This window comes from Tenrec ecaudatus, chromosome 11, assembly GCF_050624435.1.
Source record: "Tenrec ecaudatus isolate mTenEca1 chromosome 11, mTenEca1.hap1, whole genome shotgun sequence".
Taxonomy (NCBI): domain Eukaryota; kingdom Metazoa; phylum Chordata; class Mammalia; order Afrosoricida; family Tenrecidae; genus Tenrec; species Tenrec ecaudatus.
Window position 1 is genome coordinate 4,943,110 of NC_134540.1, and position 18,620 is coordinate 4,961,729.

At 51.3% G+C, this 18,620-nt stretch overlaps 1 protein-coding gene across 2 annotated transcripts in view; it reads left to right on the forward strand.

The window, feature by feature from the left end:
- Positions 1–3,020: 3,020 nt before the first annotated feature.
- The window catches only part of PAN3 (poly(A) specific ribonuclease subunit PAN3), a 101,700-nt gene continuing 86,100 nt past the window's right edge, over positions 3,021–18,620 (forward strand). Inside the window, exon 1 of one of the 2 annotated variants that reach the window (XM_075562801.1) lies at positions 3,021–3,913. In XM_075562801.1, the coding sequence (XP_075418916.1) occupies positions 3,484–3,913 (430 nt within the window). In that variant the 5' untranslated portion in view covers positions 3,021–3,483. The remainder of the gene's footprint in view (positions 3,914–18,620) is intronic. The other variant, XM_075562802.1, reaches the window with a different exon arrangement.

Consider the following 18,620-nt stretch of genomic DNA (forward strand, 5'->3'; position numbering starts at 1 on the left):
TGTCTTAGGATTGACGCGTCAAGTGAAACAATAATCGTCCCAAGAGAATGAACATATTTAGGATTTTAGATAAAGCAGTGCCTACCAGTTTTCCTGATGGTGATGAATTTATTATCAGCGATTCTTTCACGTACCTCTCCCCTACTCCCTAATAGCACACACTAAACCTACTGCTGTCATACTGACGCTGACTCATAGGACAGGGTAGAGCTGTCCCTGTGGGTTTCTGAGATGTTCTCTCTTTACAGGTTCCAACTGCTACCTTGTGGTTAACAGTCCCCACACCTACCTCCCTGCACCACTGGGGCTCCTGCCGCCTATTCCCACCGAACCAATCTGTCGAGTCAATTCTGACTCACAGCAACCCTGACAGGGCAGAACTGCCTCTGTGGGCTTCTGAGATTATAACTGTTTATGGCAGCAGTTCTCAACCTGTGGGCCATGACCCTTTGGGGGGGGGTGTCAAATGACTTTCACAGGGGTTGCCCAATTCATAACAGTAGCAAAATTACAGTTATAAAGTAGCAATGAAAATAAATTAATGGTTGGGAAGTCACCACAACATGAGGAACTGTATTAAAGGGCTTTGGCGGGCACGGGGAGGGAGGGGAAAAATGAAGAGCTAACACCAAGGGCTCAAGTAGAAAGCAAATGTTTTGAGAATGATGAGGGCAACAAATGTACAAATGTGTTTGACACAATGGATTTATGTATAGATTATGATAAGAATTGTCTGAGCCAATAAAATGATTAAAAATGAAAATAATTAAAAAAATAAAGGGCTGCGGCATTAGGAAGGTTGAGAACCACTGGTTTATTGGACTAGAAAGCCCCATCTTTCTTCTTCAGAAGAGCAGGTCATGATTTCAAACTACTGACTCTGTGATTAGCAGTAGCCTAGTCACTGTGCCACCAGGGGTCCTGCCTATTTCCACAGTGGTAAATACAGGGTCACAAACTTCACATTTATGCACCGGAAGTGGAATTTAGGTTCACAAACTTAACATCAGTATGAAGCTGCATTGGGAGCAGTGGCCCATCCATCAAGCTGATGCATAGGCCAAGTCCTTAGTTCCTGGATCACGTGACCCACCTGGAAATGCAGCACACTGCAAGCCAGCTCTGTAGGCCTTTTATGTCTCACCGCAGGAATTCAACTCTCCCCCCTCCCCCGCCTGCGGTGGTGGCCACCTGCAGGGATTCAACTTTTACTCAAAAATGAGAGCAGGGCAGCAAGGGCGTTACAAGCACCTGTCACTTCTCTCTTCCTCGGTTAATGTTTGTGGAGCTTTAGCAGCCTTTAGATGAAGACGGAGGAGCGCTGGTGGACCCCAGGGTTAGGGAAGCCTTACCGTGGTGGGCGGTTGAAACCGACTAGCCATTTTCTGGGCGAGGGACGAGGTTGTCTGCTCTTTAAAGGCATACAGGACACCCTCCTGAGATAGGTATGCTGCGAGTCGGAATCCATGCAAAGGCAGCAAGGTGTGCCTTTGAAGATGGATTCTCCTGCTGGATAATGATGTAGGTTTTACCACCAGGAAGCCCTATTCTGGGTTGCTATAAGTCAGTGGGCTAACCAGGGTCCCGAAGGCACCTAATTGTAGCATTGTCTCCTACCTCTCTTCTACTTGTGCATAAGGATGTGATAGAAAACGCCATGCCAAACAAGATGTTGATGCCAAATTGCTTTATCTCTAACCAGATCAGTGCCCAGCAGCAACAGCTGTTACCTGATTTTTGTATATTCAGCGTAGTTGTCCCCCAATGGGCTGTGACTTAAAAGGTCAGCAGTTGCCAACCATTCCCTGGGCGAAAGACAAGGTTCCTGACTCCAGTGAAAAGTCTGTGAGTTTTTCATCGATTCAGTGGCATTTTTTTGGAGAACCTAGGACAGAACCTGCTTGGCACACCAATTTGTCACGCTTATTTTCCAGAGCTCATTAGTCCAGCATGGGTTTAACGATTCGCGGCTCTCTCTCAGCGCCACCATCAACTTCCATTCTAAGTCATCAAAAGACGTCTATGTTTGCATGGAGGTGCCGAAATGTATGATGAAGTCAGGCACTGGATGACAGACATCCGTTGAATAAATACACAAACAGGTCCAGATGCTTCGAGGGAGGAGCCTCTCAAAGGATTTTGGAACTGGGGTCCTAGTCGTCTTACCAGCTTGTGGTTTATTGGAATCCACCCCCAACTCCCCGGCCACTTAAAAAAAAATCTTATGGGCAATGTGGTATATATCCGCTTCAGTCACCTCTGCAGTTTGGCACCATTCCTGAAGTAACTGCCAGCCCACAGTCCCCCAATTCTGTCTTCTGACTGCAGTACTGCGGGGGGGTAGGGGGGAGGGAAGAGGGGAGAACAACTGCTCCAAAGAAAAAACTTCAAGGTTCAAACGATGACTTCTTCCTTCAGAGCCGTTCTCTGATATTCCTGAGGGGGAAATGGTTAAATTTACATGGCCAGAGCAGAAACCGCCTTTGAAAAGCCAGCTCCAAATTCAGCCCAGGCAAGTTAGAGAAGAGCGGTCTCGTGCATGTAGGAAACCAAGTGCAATCTTCAGGCATGAATGAGGCAGTCTCTTAAGCTTCCAGAAATAATCCTCCGAGGGCCCGTCGGGATAGATCTGAGCCCAGTCGGCTGGCATACACTTTTTTTTGGATCCGACTTTGGGCGGAAGTTCAGGTGACAGCCTCCTCGAGGGCCAGGGGGTAAGAGCAGAGACCGGAAAGGAAAGGACGGGGGCGAGCAAACTGGGAGAAATTCGGTCCCACGAGAGTCGGAGTACGTCCGTCCCCCCAAAAAGGCCATTTTCCTATTTTATTTCTTCCATTTAAAAAAACCCAGCTCCCGACATCCGGCTTCAGGGAGACGGAGGGCAACCTTCTTAGCACGACGGCATTGCCTATCCCGTGCCGGCTCGCCCCCCGGCCGGGCGGCGGACACCGGGGGCCCCGCAGCGCCCGGCCCGGCCGGGAAGCCCCGCGCGCGCCCGCTACCCACAAGCCCCCGCGGCGGGCGCGCAGGCGCAGCAGCGACGGCCGGCTCAGGAAGAGGAACCTGGAATAAACAAGTCGGAGGAAGCGGAGCGCGAGCGAGCGAGTGGAGGCAGAATTTAAAAATCAACCGCCCCCTCCGCCCTTCCCACCCCCTGGCCGCTGCCGCTGCCGCCACCGGGGCCCTAGCCCCGCGCGCCCGGCCTCCCCCGCCGGGGCCCGCGCGCGCGCCCGCCCGCCCCAGCGTCCCGCGCGGCCCCTTTAAGAAAAGAGAAGGAGCGAGTGAGTGAGGAGGGAGAATCCCGAGTCGCCCCCGCCCGCCGACGGCCCCCTCCCTCTCCCCTCCCCTCCCCCTCTCCCCGGGCGGCTCCGGCTCCCGCTGCGGGACAGACCCGCCCGGCCCCGCCGCGGCTTCCTGCCCTCCCCGGTCTATGGTGGCGGCGGCTCCTCGGGCGGCAGCGGAAGACGGGGCTGCGGCGTTGCCATGAACTGTGGCGGCGGCCTCCCGCCCCCCTCGGCCGCCGCCTCCTCGCCCTCCTCCTCGCTGGCGGCGGCAGTGGCGGTGGTGGCCCCGCCGGGGGCCGGGGGTGTCCCCGGCGGGGCGCCGGTGGGGCTGAAGCCCAAGTCCTGCCGCTACTACGCCAAGGACAAGACTTGCTTCTACGGGGAGGAGTGTCAGTTCCTGCACGAGGACCCCGCCGCCGGGGCCGTCCCGGGCCTCGGCCTCCATAGCAACAGCGTCCCCCTGGCGCTGGCGGCCGCGCCCGGGGCCGGCTTTCCGCCGGGGGCGCTCCCGGGCGGGGGAGCCGGGCCGCCCCCGCCGCCGGGACCCAAGAAGCCGGACCTGGGGGTCCCGGGCGCCGGAGCTGGAGCCGCCGGCAGCGCCGGGGGACTCGATGGAGCGCGGCTGGCAAGTGAGTGAGGCCCGGAGGGCAGGCCGGGCGGGGCGGTGGAGGGGCCCCGGGGCTCCGCTCGCTCGCCGCGCCGAGTGCCGGCCTAGGCCTGGCCCGCTGCCTCCTCCGGGCCTGCGGCGCACCGGGCACTGCGGGGCGGCTCGGAGCGGGGGCGGCGGGGGCGACGGCAGTGGGGGCGGGGAGGCCGGGGGATGGGCGGCGGCGCGCCGAGCGCCCGAGAAGGGGGTGTCGTTTCCGGGGTGTGTGTGGAAAGGGGCTGGGTTTGCTGACACGTGTGTGCTGCGCGCCCAGGCCGAGCGGGGCCCGCTGGGCTTTGGGGTGCCGCCGGGGAGGGCGGGTCCCCCACTCCTCCGGATTGGGTGGCAAGCTGCGGAAAAGTTGGCGGCTGGCTGGTGGGAGAAAGTCTTTTTGCAGGTTGCGCGTGCTTTCGAAGGAAGGGGAGGCTGGGAGCTGACGCTTTGGAGTGCGCGCCGGGGTGCTGGCTAGAGTGAAGGCGGAGGTTCCGGGATTCGTAGGTCCCCGAGTGGCAATCAGAAGGTTGCGATGCGGGTCTGGAGGGGGCCGGGCCTCCTGCAACTTGGTATCCGGCCCCCTTGGACGGGCGTGCTCCGGGGAGCGACTGAGCTGGCCCAGCGCCCGCTGTGTACCCCGCCCGTGCACGTGTGGTCAGTTTCACCGAAGGCGCCGACCAGGAAAGAGGAAAGGGAGCAGGTGCTGGCGATGACTACTAGCTAATTGGGACTAGGCCTTTCCAAACCCAAGGAAAAACACTACGTTTAGCTCCGAACATATTTTGACGGGCAGTTACTTAACGTGGGCATTGGGAGCAGGTGTGTGTTACTGTAAGTGAACTTGGCACGATTTTTTTTTGCACGGATTTGCACTACGGAATTGCTCCACGAGGCTTTTTTTAAAAGGAGCATGTCCCCAGAAACTTGCGTTTTGGAGCCCACGTCTCTGAGTGCGGTGGGCTTGACGTTGGTGCCAATGTATTTGGTGAGGTGGAAGCACTTCAGGAGGCTAATTGGGGCATCAGGGGTTTGCTGACCGGCAGCAAGTTTGCATTCCAGATACCGGCTTCCTTCCAGAGTTGCTCTCCCTCCGTGAGACCTGGAGCCCAACGTGGTCAGCTGGTCCCCAGGAAAAGGCAGCTTTAAAATGTGCTTGTCTGTTTAAGCAGGCCTTTGCCAGGCTGTTTTCCAGGGAACCCAGGAAGTGGTGGAGTAAGGACAGAACGAGCCTCATGTACCAGGTGGTGAAGATGGGTGGAGGAGAGGGAAACAGGAGCAGTGGGCTTCAAGGTGGTCACTGGTCCAGGTCTCGGGAAGGTGAAGTCATGTGTGTGGTTTACTGAGGGTGGCCAGTTAATACGAGAGGCATTTTTAAATGACCATTCCATCATTTAAGAGTTACTGGATTCCATGGCAGGGTACGTGTGTGTGGTTTAGCTTCTGGCAGTTTTCTCACAATTTGGCTGGAGCCTCATGCCCCTGTGGTGTGATTCTAGGGACCTGGGGTGGGGCTGGGGAGAGGGCTGATCCTGGTCTGAGTGGTGTGGTAGGGTGGGCATATCTGTTCAGCTGGAGACCATAGATTTATAGGTTTATGCTGGCTCTGAATCTTTTACATCTCACCTTGTGTACGTCCTAGCGGATCTGCCATCTTTCAGTGTTTCCTGACTGGAAGTTCTGCAGCTGAGCCCACTTGCTCCTCTCCTTGTAATGAAGCACCTGGGGTAATTAGTAGACCACGCAGCCCCAAGAGGGTTTGCTAGTCTGAGAACCTGCGATTTTGTCAGTCGGATTACAAAGCATCAGTTGACACAGTTTCAGTTTGTATTCATTTAGTTTCTCTCTGTGTTTCTTTAACTGGGATAGAATGTAGCCTTTCTTCAGCTGAACAGGCACAGAGTTACTACTGCTCTGATAAGCCGGATCTGCCTGCAGGACGAGTTTTGTTGGATCTCTCTGGCATGACTTTCACTGAAGTATAACAGACTAGAGAATAGGGTACAAGGCATAAAACTAAACTCACAGTCATCAAGTTGATTCCAACTCACAGTGACCCTGTGCGGGGAGGGCTACCGCAGACTCTTCCTGACAGCCTTAGCTCTTTCCCTCCCGATGCTGGTGGATTTGAACAGCTCCATGCTTATTCTACAGCGAGCCACCAGGACTGCGAGTCAGTTTTAGTTGTCCCTCAATACTGTTTATAATGCTATGTTATCATTTCAGCCCTTCTGGCAAATGTTTAGGGATTTTAGCTTACCGGTGTGGGTTTGAATGGAATTCGTTACAAACATGAACAAACTGGAAGTGTTGACATGGAGATTTCTAACGTTCCTTTCGGGGCCTTTCTTGTCTGTGGTGACCTGTATTGGAAAGGGTTTTCTTTCCATCGGGCGTAAGACTGTCCCCCTGAGCTGGGGGACAGGCCCCTCTTTCTGGTCAGCCTTCCGTGTGCAGAATTGTCTCGGTGTTGTTTCAGGTACTTGAGAGGGACCTCGGAGGAGGAGCTGGGGAGAATGCCATTTCCCAAGCTTGGGAAAATGGCAACACTCTTCTGATGATGCAGAGTTGCAATGACGATTTACCTTTGAAAGGGAGACGTGTTTCTTTTGTTATCTTTTGCACATACTGTGTGTTACACTCTCTCCCTCTGCTCTGTGTTGCACTGGTCACATTCTTGCATTGGCCATGACTGGTTGAACGGTACTGTTTGTTTAAATCACTTGTTTCTGACATTTCCTATTTCTTTCTGACTCTGCATCCTGGATGGTTTAATCAAGTTTGATTCGGGTTCGGTTTGCTGGCATTTTGGAGATGTAATTCTGGTAGGATCAATCAGCTCCGCTCACCACCAACAGCTCACTGCCCTCCGGTGCATTCCAACTCTTAGCAGCCCAATAGGACAGGATAGAACCACTCGTGTGAGTGTCCGAGACTGGCAGAGAGAGCCCGGTCTTTGTCCCTTGGAGCGGCTGGTAGTTTCATACCTTACAGCGCCTGAACACGTGACCCCTATGGCTCCAGAGCTCCTTTAGTTAGCTAGACTGATAGCAGTCATTTTAGTTACGGGCGCTCTCGGGGTTTCCGCAGCTACATCTTGATGATCTTGCTCTTCTTTCTACACACTGCTGTAGATGAACCCCAGTAGATTGATGATTTTTCCCCAGTAGCACTGCATTTTATGGTGGTACAGGTTTAGGTAGTGGGGGAGTCTTTAGACTAAGACAGATCTGAGGGGGAATCTGGACTCCATTATTAGCTTGGTGGCTTTGGGGACATTTATTTTGAGCCTCAATTTTTCTCAGCATAAAAATGAGGATACTAACAAGTACCTCCCTCAGAGCTGACAGTGGCTGTGCGGGAGGACATTGCAGACTGCTGCGCACCCCACGGGGCAGTAGGCTTGGTCCGGTTGGGCCCCGATGACTTGACATTTGCCCAAGGACTGGGACCTCACGGCTGTCATGAGGGTTGCATGTGACATTGTCGGTGCATTGCCTGACAGACACATGGCGACTCTTTGGTCTAGCCCATGTTAGGAAATACTGTTGAATTTGAATCTGTAGTTAACTCTAATGTGGCCTTTCCCTCCCATGTGTTTGGGGAAAAGTAACTATAAGACTAATTAAATTGCTACCAAGTATTGAGCTGTGGCTGCCTGTCAGGATAGCTTTGTGATTTTGTTTACACCTGATCATCCCTTTTCATCCACGGACACAGGGCGGGCATTTCCCTTGAGCCAGTTGGCCAAGGTTTCCGCAGTGTTACTGGAAAGTACCCCAAGTCGGTGGCAGAGACTTTTATTAGACCTTTCGTCTGACACGGTGATAATGTATGCTTGCAAGGTGACAAGCCTGCTTTAGGTGAGGGATGCAGCCAGGAGCCTCGGCAAATGGTGCCCTCATGGAGAGGACATAGCCGAGGGGGGACACACATGGGCCCCTGCCAGCCTTGTCCTATGTGTGGAGACTACCATCAAGCTGGGCAGACTAATAATGGGGGTTCAGCTCAGAGTAAGGTGATGAGCGCTGGGCCCCCAGAGTTGTGTTTGAAGTGACCCTCCATGGACCCCCATCAGAGCACTTCCTGTTAGTTGCCCATTGTGGCCCCCACCCTTCTCCTTAAAAGACCCTCCTTAACTGGAGGGCTGTTGTGAGGGTGACCAGCTCTCCACCTGCTCTACCCAGCTTCCCCCAGTGGTGACATCTTGGATCATTGTAGTGTAAATATCACAACCAGCATTGTTTTATGTGATCCACCTGGCTGAGTCAGATTTCCCAGTTGTGTTTGTTCTGTGTGTGTGTGTGTGTGTGTGTGTGTGTGTATTTAGTTCATGGAATTTCATCACTTGGGCAGCTTTGTTTGCCTATTGCCATGGGCAAAATAAGGAAGTTTTAGCATCCTGGTGTCCCCTTTTTATAGTTCCTCCATTCCCCACTAATTTATCATTTTGTCGCTTTAAGAATGTTGGAGAGGAGGGGTTTTGTAGAGTTTATGGAAAAATTCATGATTTTTCAATTTAAATTTTTTCCACTTAATTTTTAGTCTCACTCATAAATGGAATCAGATAGCATGCCACCTTTTTTGGGGGTGGTGGTGGGTGTTGGCTTTTGTTTGTTTTCTCAAAGATAAGGGAGCAGGCTGAGATAAGCTAGTATTTACTGGGCAAAGCCAGAGCCGAGGCCACATTCCAGCAGGGAGGCTTTTCCTTCATGACTGTCATGTTGAGTTCCTTGGCAAAACCTCACCTTCGGGACTGAGCTGTGCCTAGCTATTTTGACCACTGTGTCCCCCTGAGATACCTGTCAGGTCAGCAGTTTAAATTCACCATCAGCTTCCAGGAGAACCGTGAGGCTGCCTGCCCCTGCAAAGAGCGGCGGGTCAGAGACCCCCGCAGGACAGCTTTGATTTGTGAGTGCCTCGGTGGCAGTTTCTTTTCTTCTGGATCGCTTCGAATGCTTCTCAGTCATTTATATCTGTTTATCTTCTGTTTGGTTTTTATTCTTGTAATTTATTTTTAAAATTTGAGTTATGTGTTTAAACATTTCCACACGAACAAACACATGAAGTCGAGGTAAACCCATCTCATTGCCCAGAGTGGATCATTACTCAGGGTCCCGGGATGGCACGGTGGACTAGGTGCCTGACGCCTAGCAGTGTGAAGCCATCCAGAGGTGCCTCAGTAGGCAGGTTGGACCACCTGCTTCTGAAAGGCCGCAGCCCTGAAACCCTGCGGACCGGTTGCCACCAGTCAGAATCAAGTCGGCTGTAAGCATCTAGAGCAGCCATTGTGAAAGTGGGTTTAGAGGCTCTAGAAACCCCGCTTCTGTTAGCTAATAGCTCACATTTGTTTTTCATGTTAATGTCGTGGCTTGTTGATAGGTGTCTCGGATGGACACCTGCAGCAAAGCAGATTGGAATGTGATATAAAAGTAGTCAGGTGCACTAATGTCCTTCGGATGTCCGCAGTCCCACCCACTCCAGGCTATTCCACTCAGCATGGGGTATGTACCTCCTGAATTTGTTTCTTTTTTTGAAAATTTAATATTCTAGAAGACATTTTATCATTTAATTTTTAGAAATTAGGTTTCCCCCCCCCTTCCCCGTAGGCACCCCCTCCCCTTTAAACACACTGAGCGCTCAGCAGCCTCACTTCAGTGTTAGGAGGACTTGCCCCGCCCCCTGCCTTGTGCCAAGCTCAGCTCACATGGCCTCTGAGGAAACCCAAGGAATGCAGAGGAAGGGCTGGGACTCCTGAGTCTCTTGTGTTTCTACCTTGTGAGAAAGGCTTTGCGTGTCCTTCCTGGACAAGCTTTGGTGGGCTTTACTGTGACCTGTTCCATTAATAACCCGGGACATCTAATTTTTGAGGGGTTGGGGTAAAGGAAACATACTGTTCCTATTTTTCTAAGAGTACTTAAATTAGACTTTTAAGTGTTAAAAAGAATGCTCTAAAACTAGAAACAAATATGCACCTGAACGACACTGCACAGAGCGTGTGAGGGTGCGCAGTGGCAGCCGTCTCCAGCCCTCATGGTGCCCAACTAGGCGCTCTGCCTACTGCTCCCGGCATGTTGATGGGGAGGTGCTGGAGGTTCCAGCTGGCTTCAGACGAGGAAGTCGAGTCAGGATCACTGTGCTGACGTCAGGTGTACCTTGGCTTATGGCAGAGACTATCCAGAAGATGCTTGTGTTTGTGTTCTGTTGGCTCCGCAGAGGCATCCGACCCCGTGGATTCTGACAAATGTGGGATCAGTGTGCAGAGCACTTGCGGCGGCTGGCGCAGGCCTTGTCTCTAGACCCACAGGTGCTCATTCAAACGGCTGCCGGGAGGCTGCTGCTCGCTGAGAAGAGGAGCACAGCATTAAAATTGGAGGAAGGCTCTCTTCATGGAGGAGAGGAAACAAAACCCTCACAACGAGCCAGGGAGCAGCAGCACCAGCACCCTGCCACCCGGGAGGGAAACTGCGCGGAGCTGTCGGGTTCATCTCACTTGGCCTCACAGTGGACTCAAGGACGCAGCGGCCCAGCGATCAGACAAGGTTGCCCTGTGGTCTTCAAAGTGCCACTCCGAGGACCTGATCCAGGCGTGGATTTCAGTCACCTCCTGTGCACTGTATGCCGGAATAAGGAAGAAGAAGGGATGACTTGGAATTCCGTGTTGGTGAGGAATGTTGGTGGACCGTGGGCGGCCAGCAGGATGAACAAATCCGACCTGCCTTGGAAGCGCAGCTGTAGCCTTCCCTAGAGGGAGTAGTTTGGGCCGGTCAGGGAGACCAGTCCTTAGAAAAAAACATCTTCCCTTTAAATCCCTTAAGTGTGACCTTTTGTGGTCCCTGGGTGTGATGGCACTGGATATCAGCTCTCTTGGGAGACCACTTGACAAAGGTGGGATGGGGTCTTTACCACACTGCTATGACTGGGACAAAGAAGCAAGGTAGCTTCTCAAGAAAAACGGTAGCAAGCAAAATTATACGCACGCACGCACGTGATGCGGGGTGCTCCTGCTGTCTGAAAGGTTGGTGGTTTGAGCCTGCCAGCTGCTGCTGGCAGAGGGCTGCTCCTATGGAGGTGCCCGTCTGGACGTCCTGTGGGTCACTGTGAGGTGGAATTGTGCAGACAGAACCCTGCGCTGCAGAGTGGCCTGAGGGCCAAGAGAAGAGCAGCCGAGGACGGCTGGGCAGGGTTTGAAGGGCAGGTGCAGAGTCCCCTCAGTGAGCTGAAGGGTGGCTTTAAACTGTCTCTGAGACATTCAAATAGGATTTCTGAGGGGGCCGGTTATGTCTGCTGCACATCTGCTTCCTGGGCAAGACAGTGGAGAAAGATGTCTGAAGTGTGTGCGTGCGCGTATGTAGTTCTGGGGAGAGATTGTGTAAATACGAGTACATATGTCCACACATGACATCCGTATGTGTGTAATCTATTTTGAGGTTGCCACGAACCCCCCTGTGGCTTTGGAAACTGGAGATGAGGGGTATGGCTCCTCTAGGCCTTTTGGAGCCCCAGCGACTCAAGGATGGTCTTCGGTGTTCATGCTAGGTGGGTAACCTTCAGATGCTCCCTGTGTACCGGTGCGTGCACATGGGGGCTTTCCCCACATGCCTTTTGAAGCCCCTCCTCTAGATTGCCCCCTCACGCATGCTATTCCACTAGGTCACTGCGTGCCCCTTTGACCCTTAAGCCCAGGACTCAGACTGAGGCCACATAGTAAGTAGTGGCGGTTTTTCAAGTTTGTTTTGCTCCAGAAGCCTGACCCCTGGCGCTGTGTTGGCAGCACTTGCTCTAGACAGCGTGTTCCACTAGAATTAATCGTCTCCTGAGAGAAAACCCAAACCAAGCTTCCTGCTGTCAAGTCCATTCCACCTCCCAGTGACCCTATAGCACAGACTAGAATTGCCCCTGTGGGCATCCGGGACTAACTGTGGAGTAGAAAGCTCCATCTCTGTCCTGAGAGAGATGCATCCAAATCGTTGCTCAATTATTCTAGCAAATGGGTTCTGCTTGGTTAGAACAGAATAGATATTGTAGATAAATGCTCTATGTAGAAAATGTCTAAAAACAGGTAATAGAAGAAATGCTAAGATTAGTGAACACAGGAAAGTCATTAAGTGTCATTCAAAACAGATGGATAAAAGAAAGTTCCGCAGGTGTGGCTTGCTTGTAAAGAGTAGGAGATAGCGGGCACCCAGCACTAGGTCTTTGGGGTACAGTTTGTTCAGTTCACTGTGTGTGGCTATGAAGGAAAGAGGCTGCGCCTACCTCCCGCTGGAGGAGGAGTGTAGTGGTGGTAGCTGCTCCCCCCCAGCCCCCCAACTCAGATTTCTGATGTCGTCCTGGGCTACAGAGTAGCCTTGCTGTGTAGGGTTTGGCTTGACTCCATAGCGTGAATCTGTGCTGACGCAGTGATTAAGCTGCAGGTGGAGGCCCGGAGGCTCCGCGCTCATCAGCAGTGGTGGTTTGAACCCACCAGTCCCCTTTGTGAGGGAGAGGAGAGGCTGCCAGCTCTCATGCCGATTTCCCGCCATGGAAACCCTCTGCCCTACAGGCTCGCTGTGCGTTGAAATTGGCTCAGCAGCGGGTTTCAGGTTGTGGTTTAATTTCATCTTCACAGAGCACATGGCTGCCTATGCTTTTCCTTCTCCCCGTGGACCCGAGGGGGTGGGGGTGAGGTTTGAAGTACCAGATTTCCTTTAGCAGTTCTTAGGTCAGCGGTCAAGGACACCCTGGGGTTCTTCCAGAAGAAGGCCCATTACTTCTGAGGGAGAGTTAGGTCAATCAGCGTGGAAGGCCATATACTCGCAGGCTCCTTCCGTGCAAGACGTGTGTGTGCAGTCCATGGGTGACTACAGACATGTCCTCTAAGTCACACACTTGTCATAGTCTCATTAAGGGGCCTTCAGAATGAAAGGCTAGTCAAGACTGGCTTCCAAGGGGATCTGCTCGACCAGGTAAATGCAAGGCAGAGAGTTTATGGTGACATTATGGTGGATAGATTTTCTCCAAAGACATAGCGTGATCCTGGGGGCTTCTTAAGGAAAAGGTTTTAAGGGGATAGAAAGCTTCATGGGTGAGAAATAAATTAGGAAGGTTGAAAACCACTGCTCTCTGGGTTTCTGAGTCTGTAAATCTTTTCAGGAGCAGAAAGCCAGCCTGCCTCTTTATCCAGTGGGACACCTAGTGGGTTTTGAACCACAGACCTTGCAGTTTTTAAAATAGGACTTATTTGTATCCAGACCCTCTCCCCTGAGGCTGGTTTTTATCAGGCTAGCTCCAGGCTGCTATCGGGAGGATTCTGGAGCCCTGCCTCTGCCTAAGGAGAGATAAACCCTTGGGTGTGGCCTAGAGTCTTCCTCTTAGAGGAGTGGTTCTCAGCCTTCCTAGTGTCATGACCCTTGAATACAGTTCCTCATGTTGTGGTGACCTCCCCCCCCCCACCATAAAATTATGTTCTTTGCTACTTCATAACTGTCATTTTGCTACTATTATGAATCAGGTGATCCCTGTGAAAGGGTCTTTCAGCCCCCAAAGGGGTCGAAACCCACAGGTTGAGAACCACTGTCCTAGGCACTAAATCATGGGGAGGGGGAGAGGGGGAAGGTGAGGATTGAGAGTTCAGAGTTGTAAAGGTTATCTCAGAAACCACAAAGAGAAGATTCTTGGTGGGAGATTAGCTCAAGTTAGCTGACCATGGATTTGGGAGAGAGGCTTATTTATGGCTTGCTGGGTGGTCTCCAGATTTAAGCTCTGCTTCTCAGTTGGCACGCAGTAAGCGCCTAGCTTTGGGCGCTCCTGTGGTGGTGTCCTGTGCCCATGACTCAGTTCTAAGTAAATCACTGACTGGGAAAGCCATCGAGCACTAGAAGGCTTTCCAAGCTATCTCACTCCTCGGCGGCAGCTTGAATGGTGAGGAAACAGCATAAAGGGCAAACTAAAACCACCTTCATTGGAAGAAGTGTTTCCATATTAGGATGGGCGGTCAGCAATCACCTTACCTGCTCACTTACATGCTCTTTCGTGTAGTTGCTCTTGGGTAAACTGCTGGTTCATGCTGGAAGACCTGTAGGAGCTGTTGTGTCAGTTCCAATCCTTGGGGAGCTCTGGTGCACCGAAACAATGTTGTGGGTCCTGCCCTAGCCCATCGTAGCCTCTGTGCCAACCCATCTTCCCAAGGGTGGTCCCCCATGACCTGCTGACCGTACCAAGCTGGAGGCTTCTCTGTTAAGTACCGTGCATGAGACCAAATCTCGCCGTTCTTGCTGCTTTTTTTTCCAACTGCACACAAGCTTTATTTACTTAAAAATCTAAAGCAAACAGTACAAAAATGTCAACATTAGCAATAATGGGTTCCCCGCAGTTTATTTTGTTATAGATAATTTTAGATGCTTAAGATAGTTCTCTTTTTTAAAGATCATTTTATTGGGGGCTCTCATAGTAAGGTGACCAGATTTTAACATTGGTAAAGTGGGACACCAGCCGGACACCATTGATAAGACTCATATCCTGGCGAAATAGCCACATGGCAGCTGAAAACAGTATACTCTAGCTCATTGTGCATTCTCTCCAAAAATTGGGACTTTTAAAAAACGCTGTGGGACGCAGGACAAATTGTTAAAAATTGGGACTGTCCCACCAAAAGCGGGACGTGTGGTCACCTTATAGCTCTTCCAACAGTCCATACATCCATTGTATCGAGCATATTTGTACATAGTTACCCTCCTCATGTTCTAAACATTCACTTTCTATTTGAGCCCTTGGTGTCAGCTCCTCTTTTTAGCCCCCCTCGCCCCGGTTCTTCTGACCCCTTGGTATCAGCTTCTCTTTTTACCTTCCCCTGCCCCCCCACTTGCGTGACCCCTTGGTAAATGAAAAATGATTATTTCAGATCTCTCAGACCATCCTTGCTTCTCAGGAGCACACTGGCTGTACTTCATCTGAGACAGATCTGTTTGTTCCTCTGGTGGTCCACGGTACTCTCCATGTGGGTGCCTCATGAGCTCTCATTCTGAGGCATCAACTCTTCCATCTTGCACCTTCCATGTGCTTCTGAGGCCATTGCAAAGACCATGGCTTGGGTGAGGCGCACCTTTGTCCTCACTGCCCACCCTTGCTCTCTGACTTCTCACGCAGTGCGCCTCAGAATCATCTGCATGTCAGCATCTTGCTGACTTTCTTTGGTTGAGGGAGCAAAACAATGTATATACTTAAAAGTCTCAGGCTGGAAACGGCTTTGTGTGTACTCTTAGTAATAAGGTCTCAACTGGCTACTTGTTAAGCAGCTTGAGCTCTGTAAAATTGCTGCTGGAGGCCTTCTTGCTTTGTTTCGTTTTTTATCTTGGCATAGGTATTGCTGTGACTAATCTTAGTACAGAGGTGCCATGCTGCTCCTGAGGGCCAGCCTTGTGTGCAGCTTTAAAAATCACACCCACTTGCGCTGGGGGGCTGAGGCTTCCTGCAGATGACTTACCCATGAGTGCATGATGTGACCTATGTGAACTCTAGTCCTGGCTAGAAAAATTCCTGTGCTTACCGGACACTGCCCACTCCTCTGGGCCAGCTAGCAGATGGGTGGGACGGAAGCAGCATCGAGCCCAGGCCTGGCTCGCTTGGAATGTACCTGAGTGATGGCATTTGAGATGGCAGTGTGACGAGCTGTGCATGGAAACCGTGTTGTTGCACTCTGTTCACAGAGATTGGGAAGGTGTCGTGATTCAGGGGCCGCTTCATCCATCCATCCATCCATCTATCTATCTTATTGAATCATTTTATCTGGGGCTCATACAACTCATCACATTCCACAATTAGATCCATTGTGTCAAGCCTCTCCTATACATTGGTTTCCCTCATTGTTCTCAAAACATTTGCTTTATACTTGAGCCTCTGGTATCTGCTCCTCATTTTCCGCCTCCCTCCCTGCTCTCCACTCCCCCAAGAACTCTTGATAATTTATAAATTATTATTTTGTCATATCTTACACCATTTGACGTCCCCTTCACCCACTTCTCCGCTGTCTGTCCCCCAGGGAGGAGGTTTTATGCAGATCATTGTCATCTGCTCCCCCTTCTCCCTCACCTTCCCTCCACCTTCCCAGTATCGCCACTCTCCCCACTGGTCCTGGGGGATTCATCTGTCCTGAATTCCCTGTGGTTCCAGTTCCTATCTGCACCAGTGCTTTTGAAAAGGGTGGAGTGTGCCTGGTGGAAAAGGAGTGTGCTTCAGAGTGGCCCGGGAGCGCTAAGGCCCAGAGCTTTGGAACGAAGCTAGTGGGTTTCTTCTTGCAGTGAGAGCTCCGAGGGGCTGGACTGGGCTGTGGGTGTGGGTGGGAGGTTGCTGATTCATGGCGATGGCCCTTCTGGGCTGTGACAATGAGTGACATGATCGACTGTGCTTCTGGGACTGGAGGGGTGGTGGGCTGGAGGAAGGGAGTCTTTTGTACTGGGCAGAAGGAAGCATTACCTTTGATATCTGGTTTCCTTCTCACTGGGCAAATCTGCCACAGCCGTCGACTCTTGTCCTCACTTTAATTTGCCAACTGAGCCACTTAAGATGAGCACTTGAGCACTTCTTCTCTCTGTTATTATTGCCTTTGCTAGTTAGGGCTTGGGAGAGCTTAATTCAGTGTTTAAATGTCTTTCTTTTAAGTCTGATTTGGGTTTAATCTTGTGTTTTATCATCATGGCCCTGCTCTGGGGTAGGGTGGCAGGCAAGGCCCGCAGTTGGAACACACCAGTTGCTTTCTGAGGGCCAAAGAGGGGGCTGTCTTCTTGGAAACCCCAAAGGACAGTTTTGTTCTGTTTGGTAATGCCGCTGTGAGTTAGAATTGACCCGATGGCACTGGGGCTTTGTAAAAGATTTCTTAGCAATTTGAATAAAACAAAAACCTCAACACCTGTCTTGTAATTACACCTTGCACGAACTCTTAGAAGTCCACTCATACATAACACACAAGCTGCTGTTTTAGTCATGTTTTGGGAGAAGTCACCACGTTTCAGTGAGGGCATAAGACTGAAGACAATAGAGAACATTTATCAAACTGCGAGGGTTTTCTTGAAAGGCAATCATATAAACATGAGGGAGAGGCTTTAATTCTATCATTCTGTGCACTGTGATGCTCCCTGGTAACCTTTATGTGTGACTAGTCCCAGGGCAGCTGCTGTTGCAGGCAGCTGCCCTGCACCTCTCTCTTTAGGTACTGTGACAGTGAACGCAAGGTTCCCAGAGCGACCAGCTGAGGATTGGCGCACACAGGAAGAGGTGGAATGTTGTGTCTGGATTTATATACACATGACTCTTAACAGCAGAGTCAGTTCCGCTAGGTGAAGAGAGGGCTTTCACGTCCCAGGCCACGTCGTGGTAACTCTAACTCAGGGCACGTCCAGCTCTCCTTGTGTCACTGTTTGCTTAACCCTTAATACAAAGGCCACCAGCCCTATAGAGTGATACAGTCGATGCACACAGTGATTGTGCGGTCGATAGTGTGCCCATAGGTACCCACCAGTAGTCCTAGAGATGGTCAGAGTGCACAGATGTGGTGGGCCCAGCCCAAAGTGGATTGATGGCTCATGGTTCTTCACCTCACTCACTGTCCCCCAGCCCTTGCTGGCTCAGCAACTCTACAGGACAAGGGATGGTGTAAAGTTTACTGAAATATGGATTGGGAAAATAAGGGGTTGGAGGAGTCTCTTTTCTTTGAATATTCCGGAAGGAAGGTATTACGTGCTCTTGGTAACTTTAGGAAAATGTGTCTTCATGACTTGAATGAAAAATAAAAACCTAAAAACCAAACTACTCAATCCAGCCACATAAAGTGAGATTTGGTAACATTTTGATTCTAGAAACTCATTGCAGCTAGAGCAGTGGTCCTCCACCTTCCTAATGCCGAGACCCTTTCATACAGTTCCTCATGTGGTGACCCCCAGCCATGACATGATTTTTGTTACTGTTTCATAACTCTAATTTTGCAACTCTTAAGAATAGTGCAACCCCTGTGAAAGGGTTGTTGGACCCCCAAAGAGGTCTCGACCCCCAGGCTGGGAACCGCTGCGCTAGAGGATAGTAAGAGCGGCCTGCTAGGGTTTTCAAAGCCGTACATCTGTGTGGGCGTTAAGGGCCAGGTCAGTTGCTGTCTAACCCTCCCAAGAAGCTTCAACTGCGCTGGGGTAAAGTGCCCACCTGTTGTTGTCCACAGAGTGCTTCCCCACTGTGCCACACACAGGGCTCCTGTTGTAGGCGACATGCTACCACAGCTACCACTGTGCTCCCCGTCACTTCACCTTGTCAGTGACCGTGACACACCATTCGTTGGCCTTCACGGTCACTTTTGGCTGTAACCTTTCATTAAGGGAGCTTGAAAGTCCATCAGGTGGGGAGGACGCCACAGGACCCCTGCAGCTGCCACTAGCCTCGACCCCGCTGGCTGTTTGCAGCATCCTGTTTTCTCTGCCCCCGTTTCTGTTTGGTTCTGCTGGAGTTCTTCACACAGATCACGTGGAATTGACGGGCATCCTTCTGTCACTGGAAATTTTACATCGTTTTTAAAATTTCCTATTAAAATAATGCTGTAATGAATATCCTCTTTATAAAAAATTCTTTAAAAATCATTTTTATTTGGGGCTCTTACAGTTCTTATAACATTTCGTACACCAGTTGTATCAAGCATATTTGGACATTTGCTGCCATCATCATTTCCAAAACATCTTCTA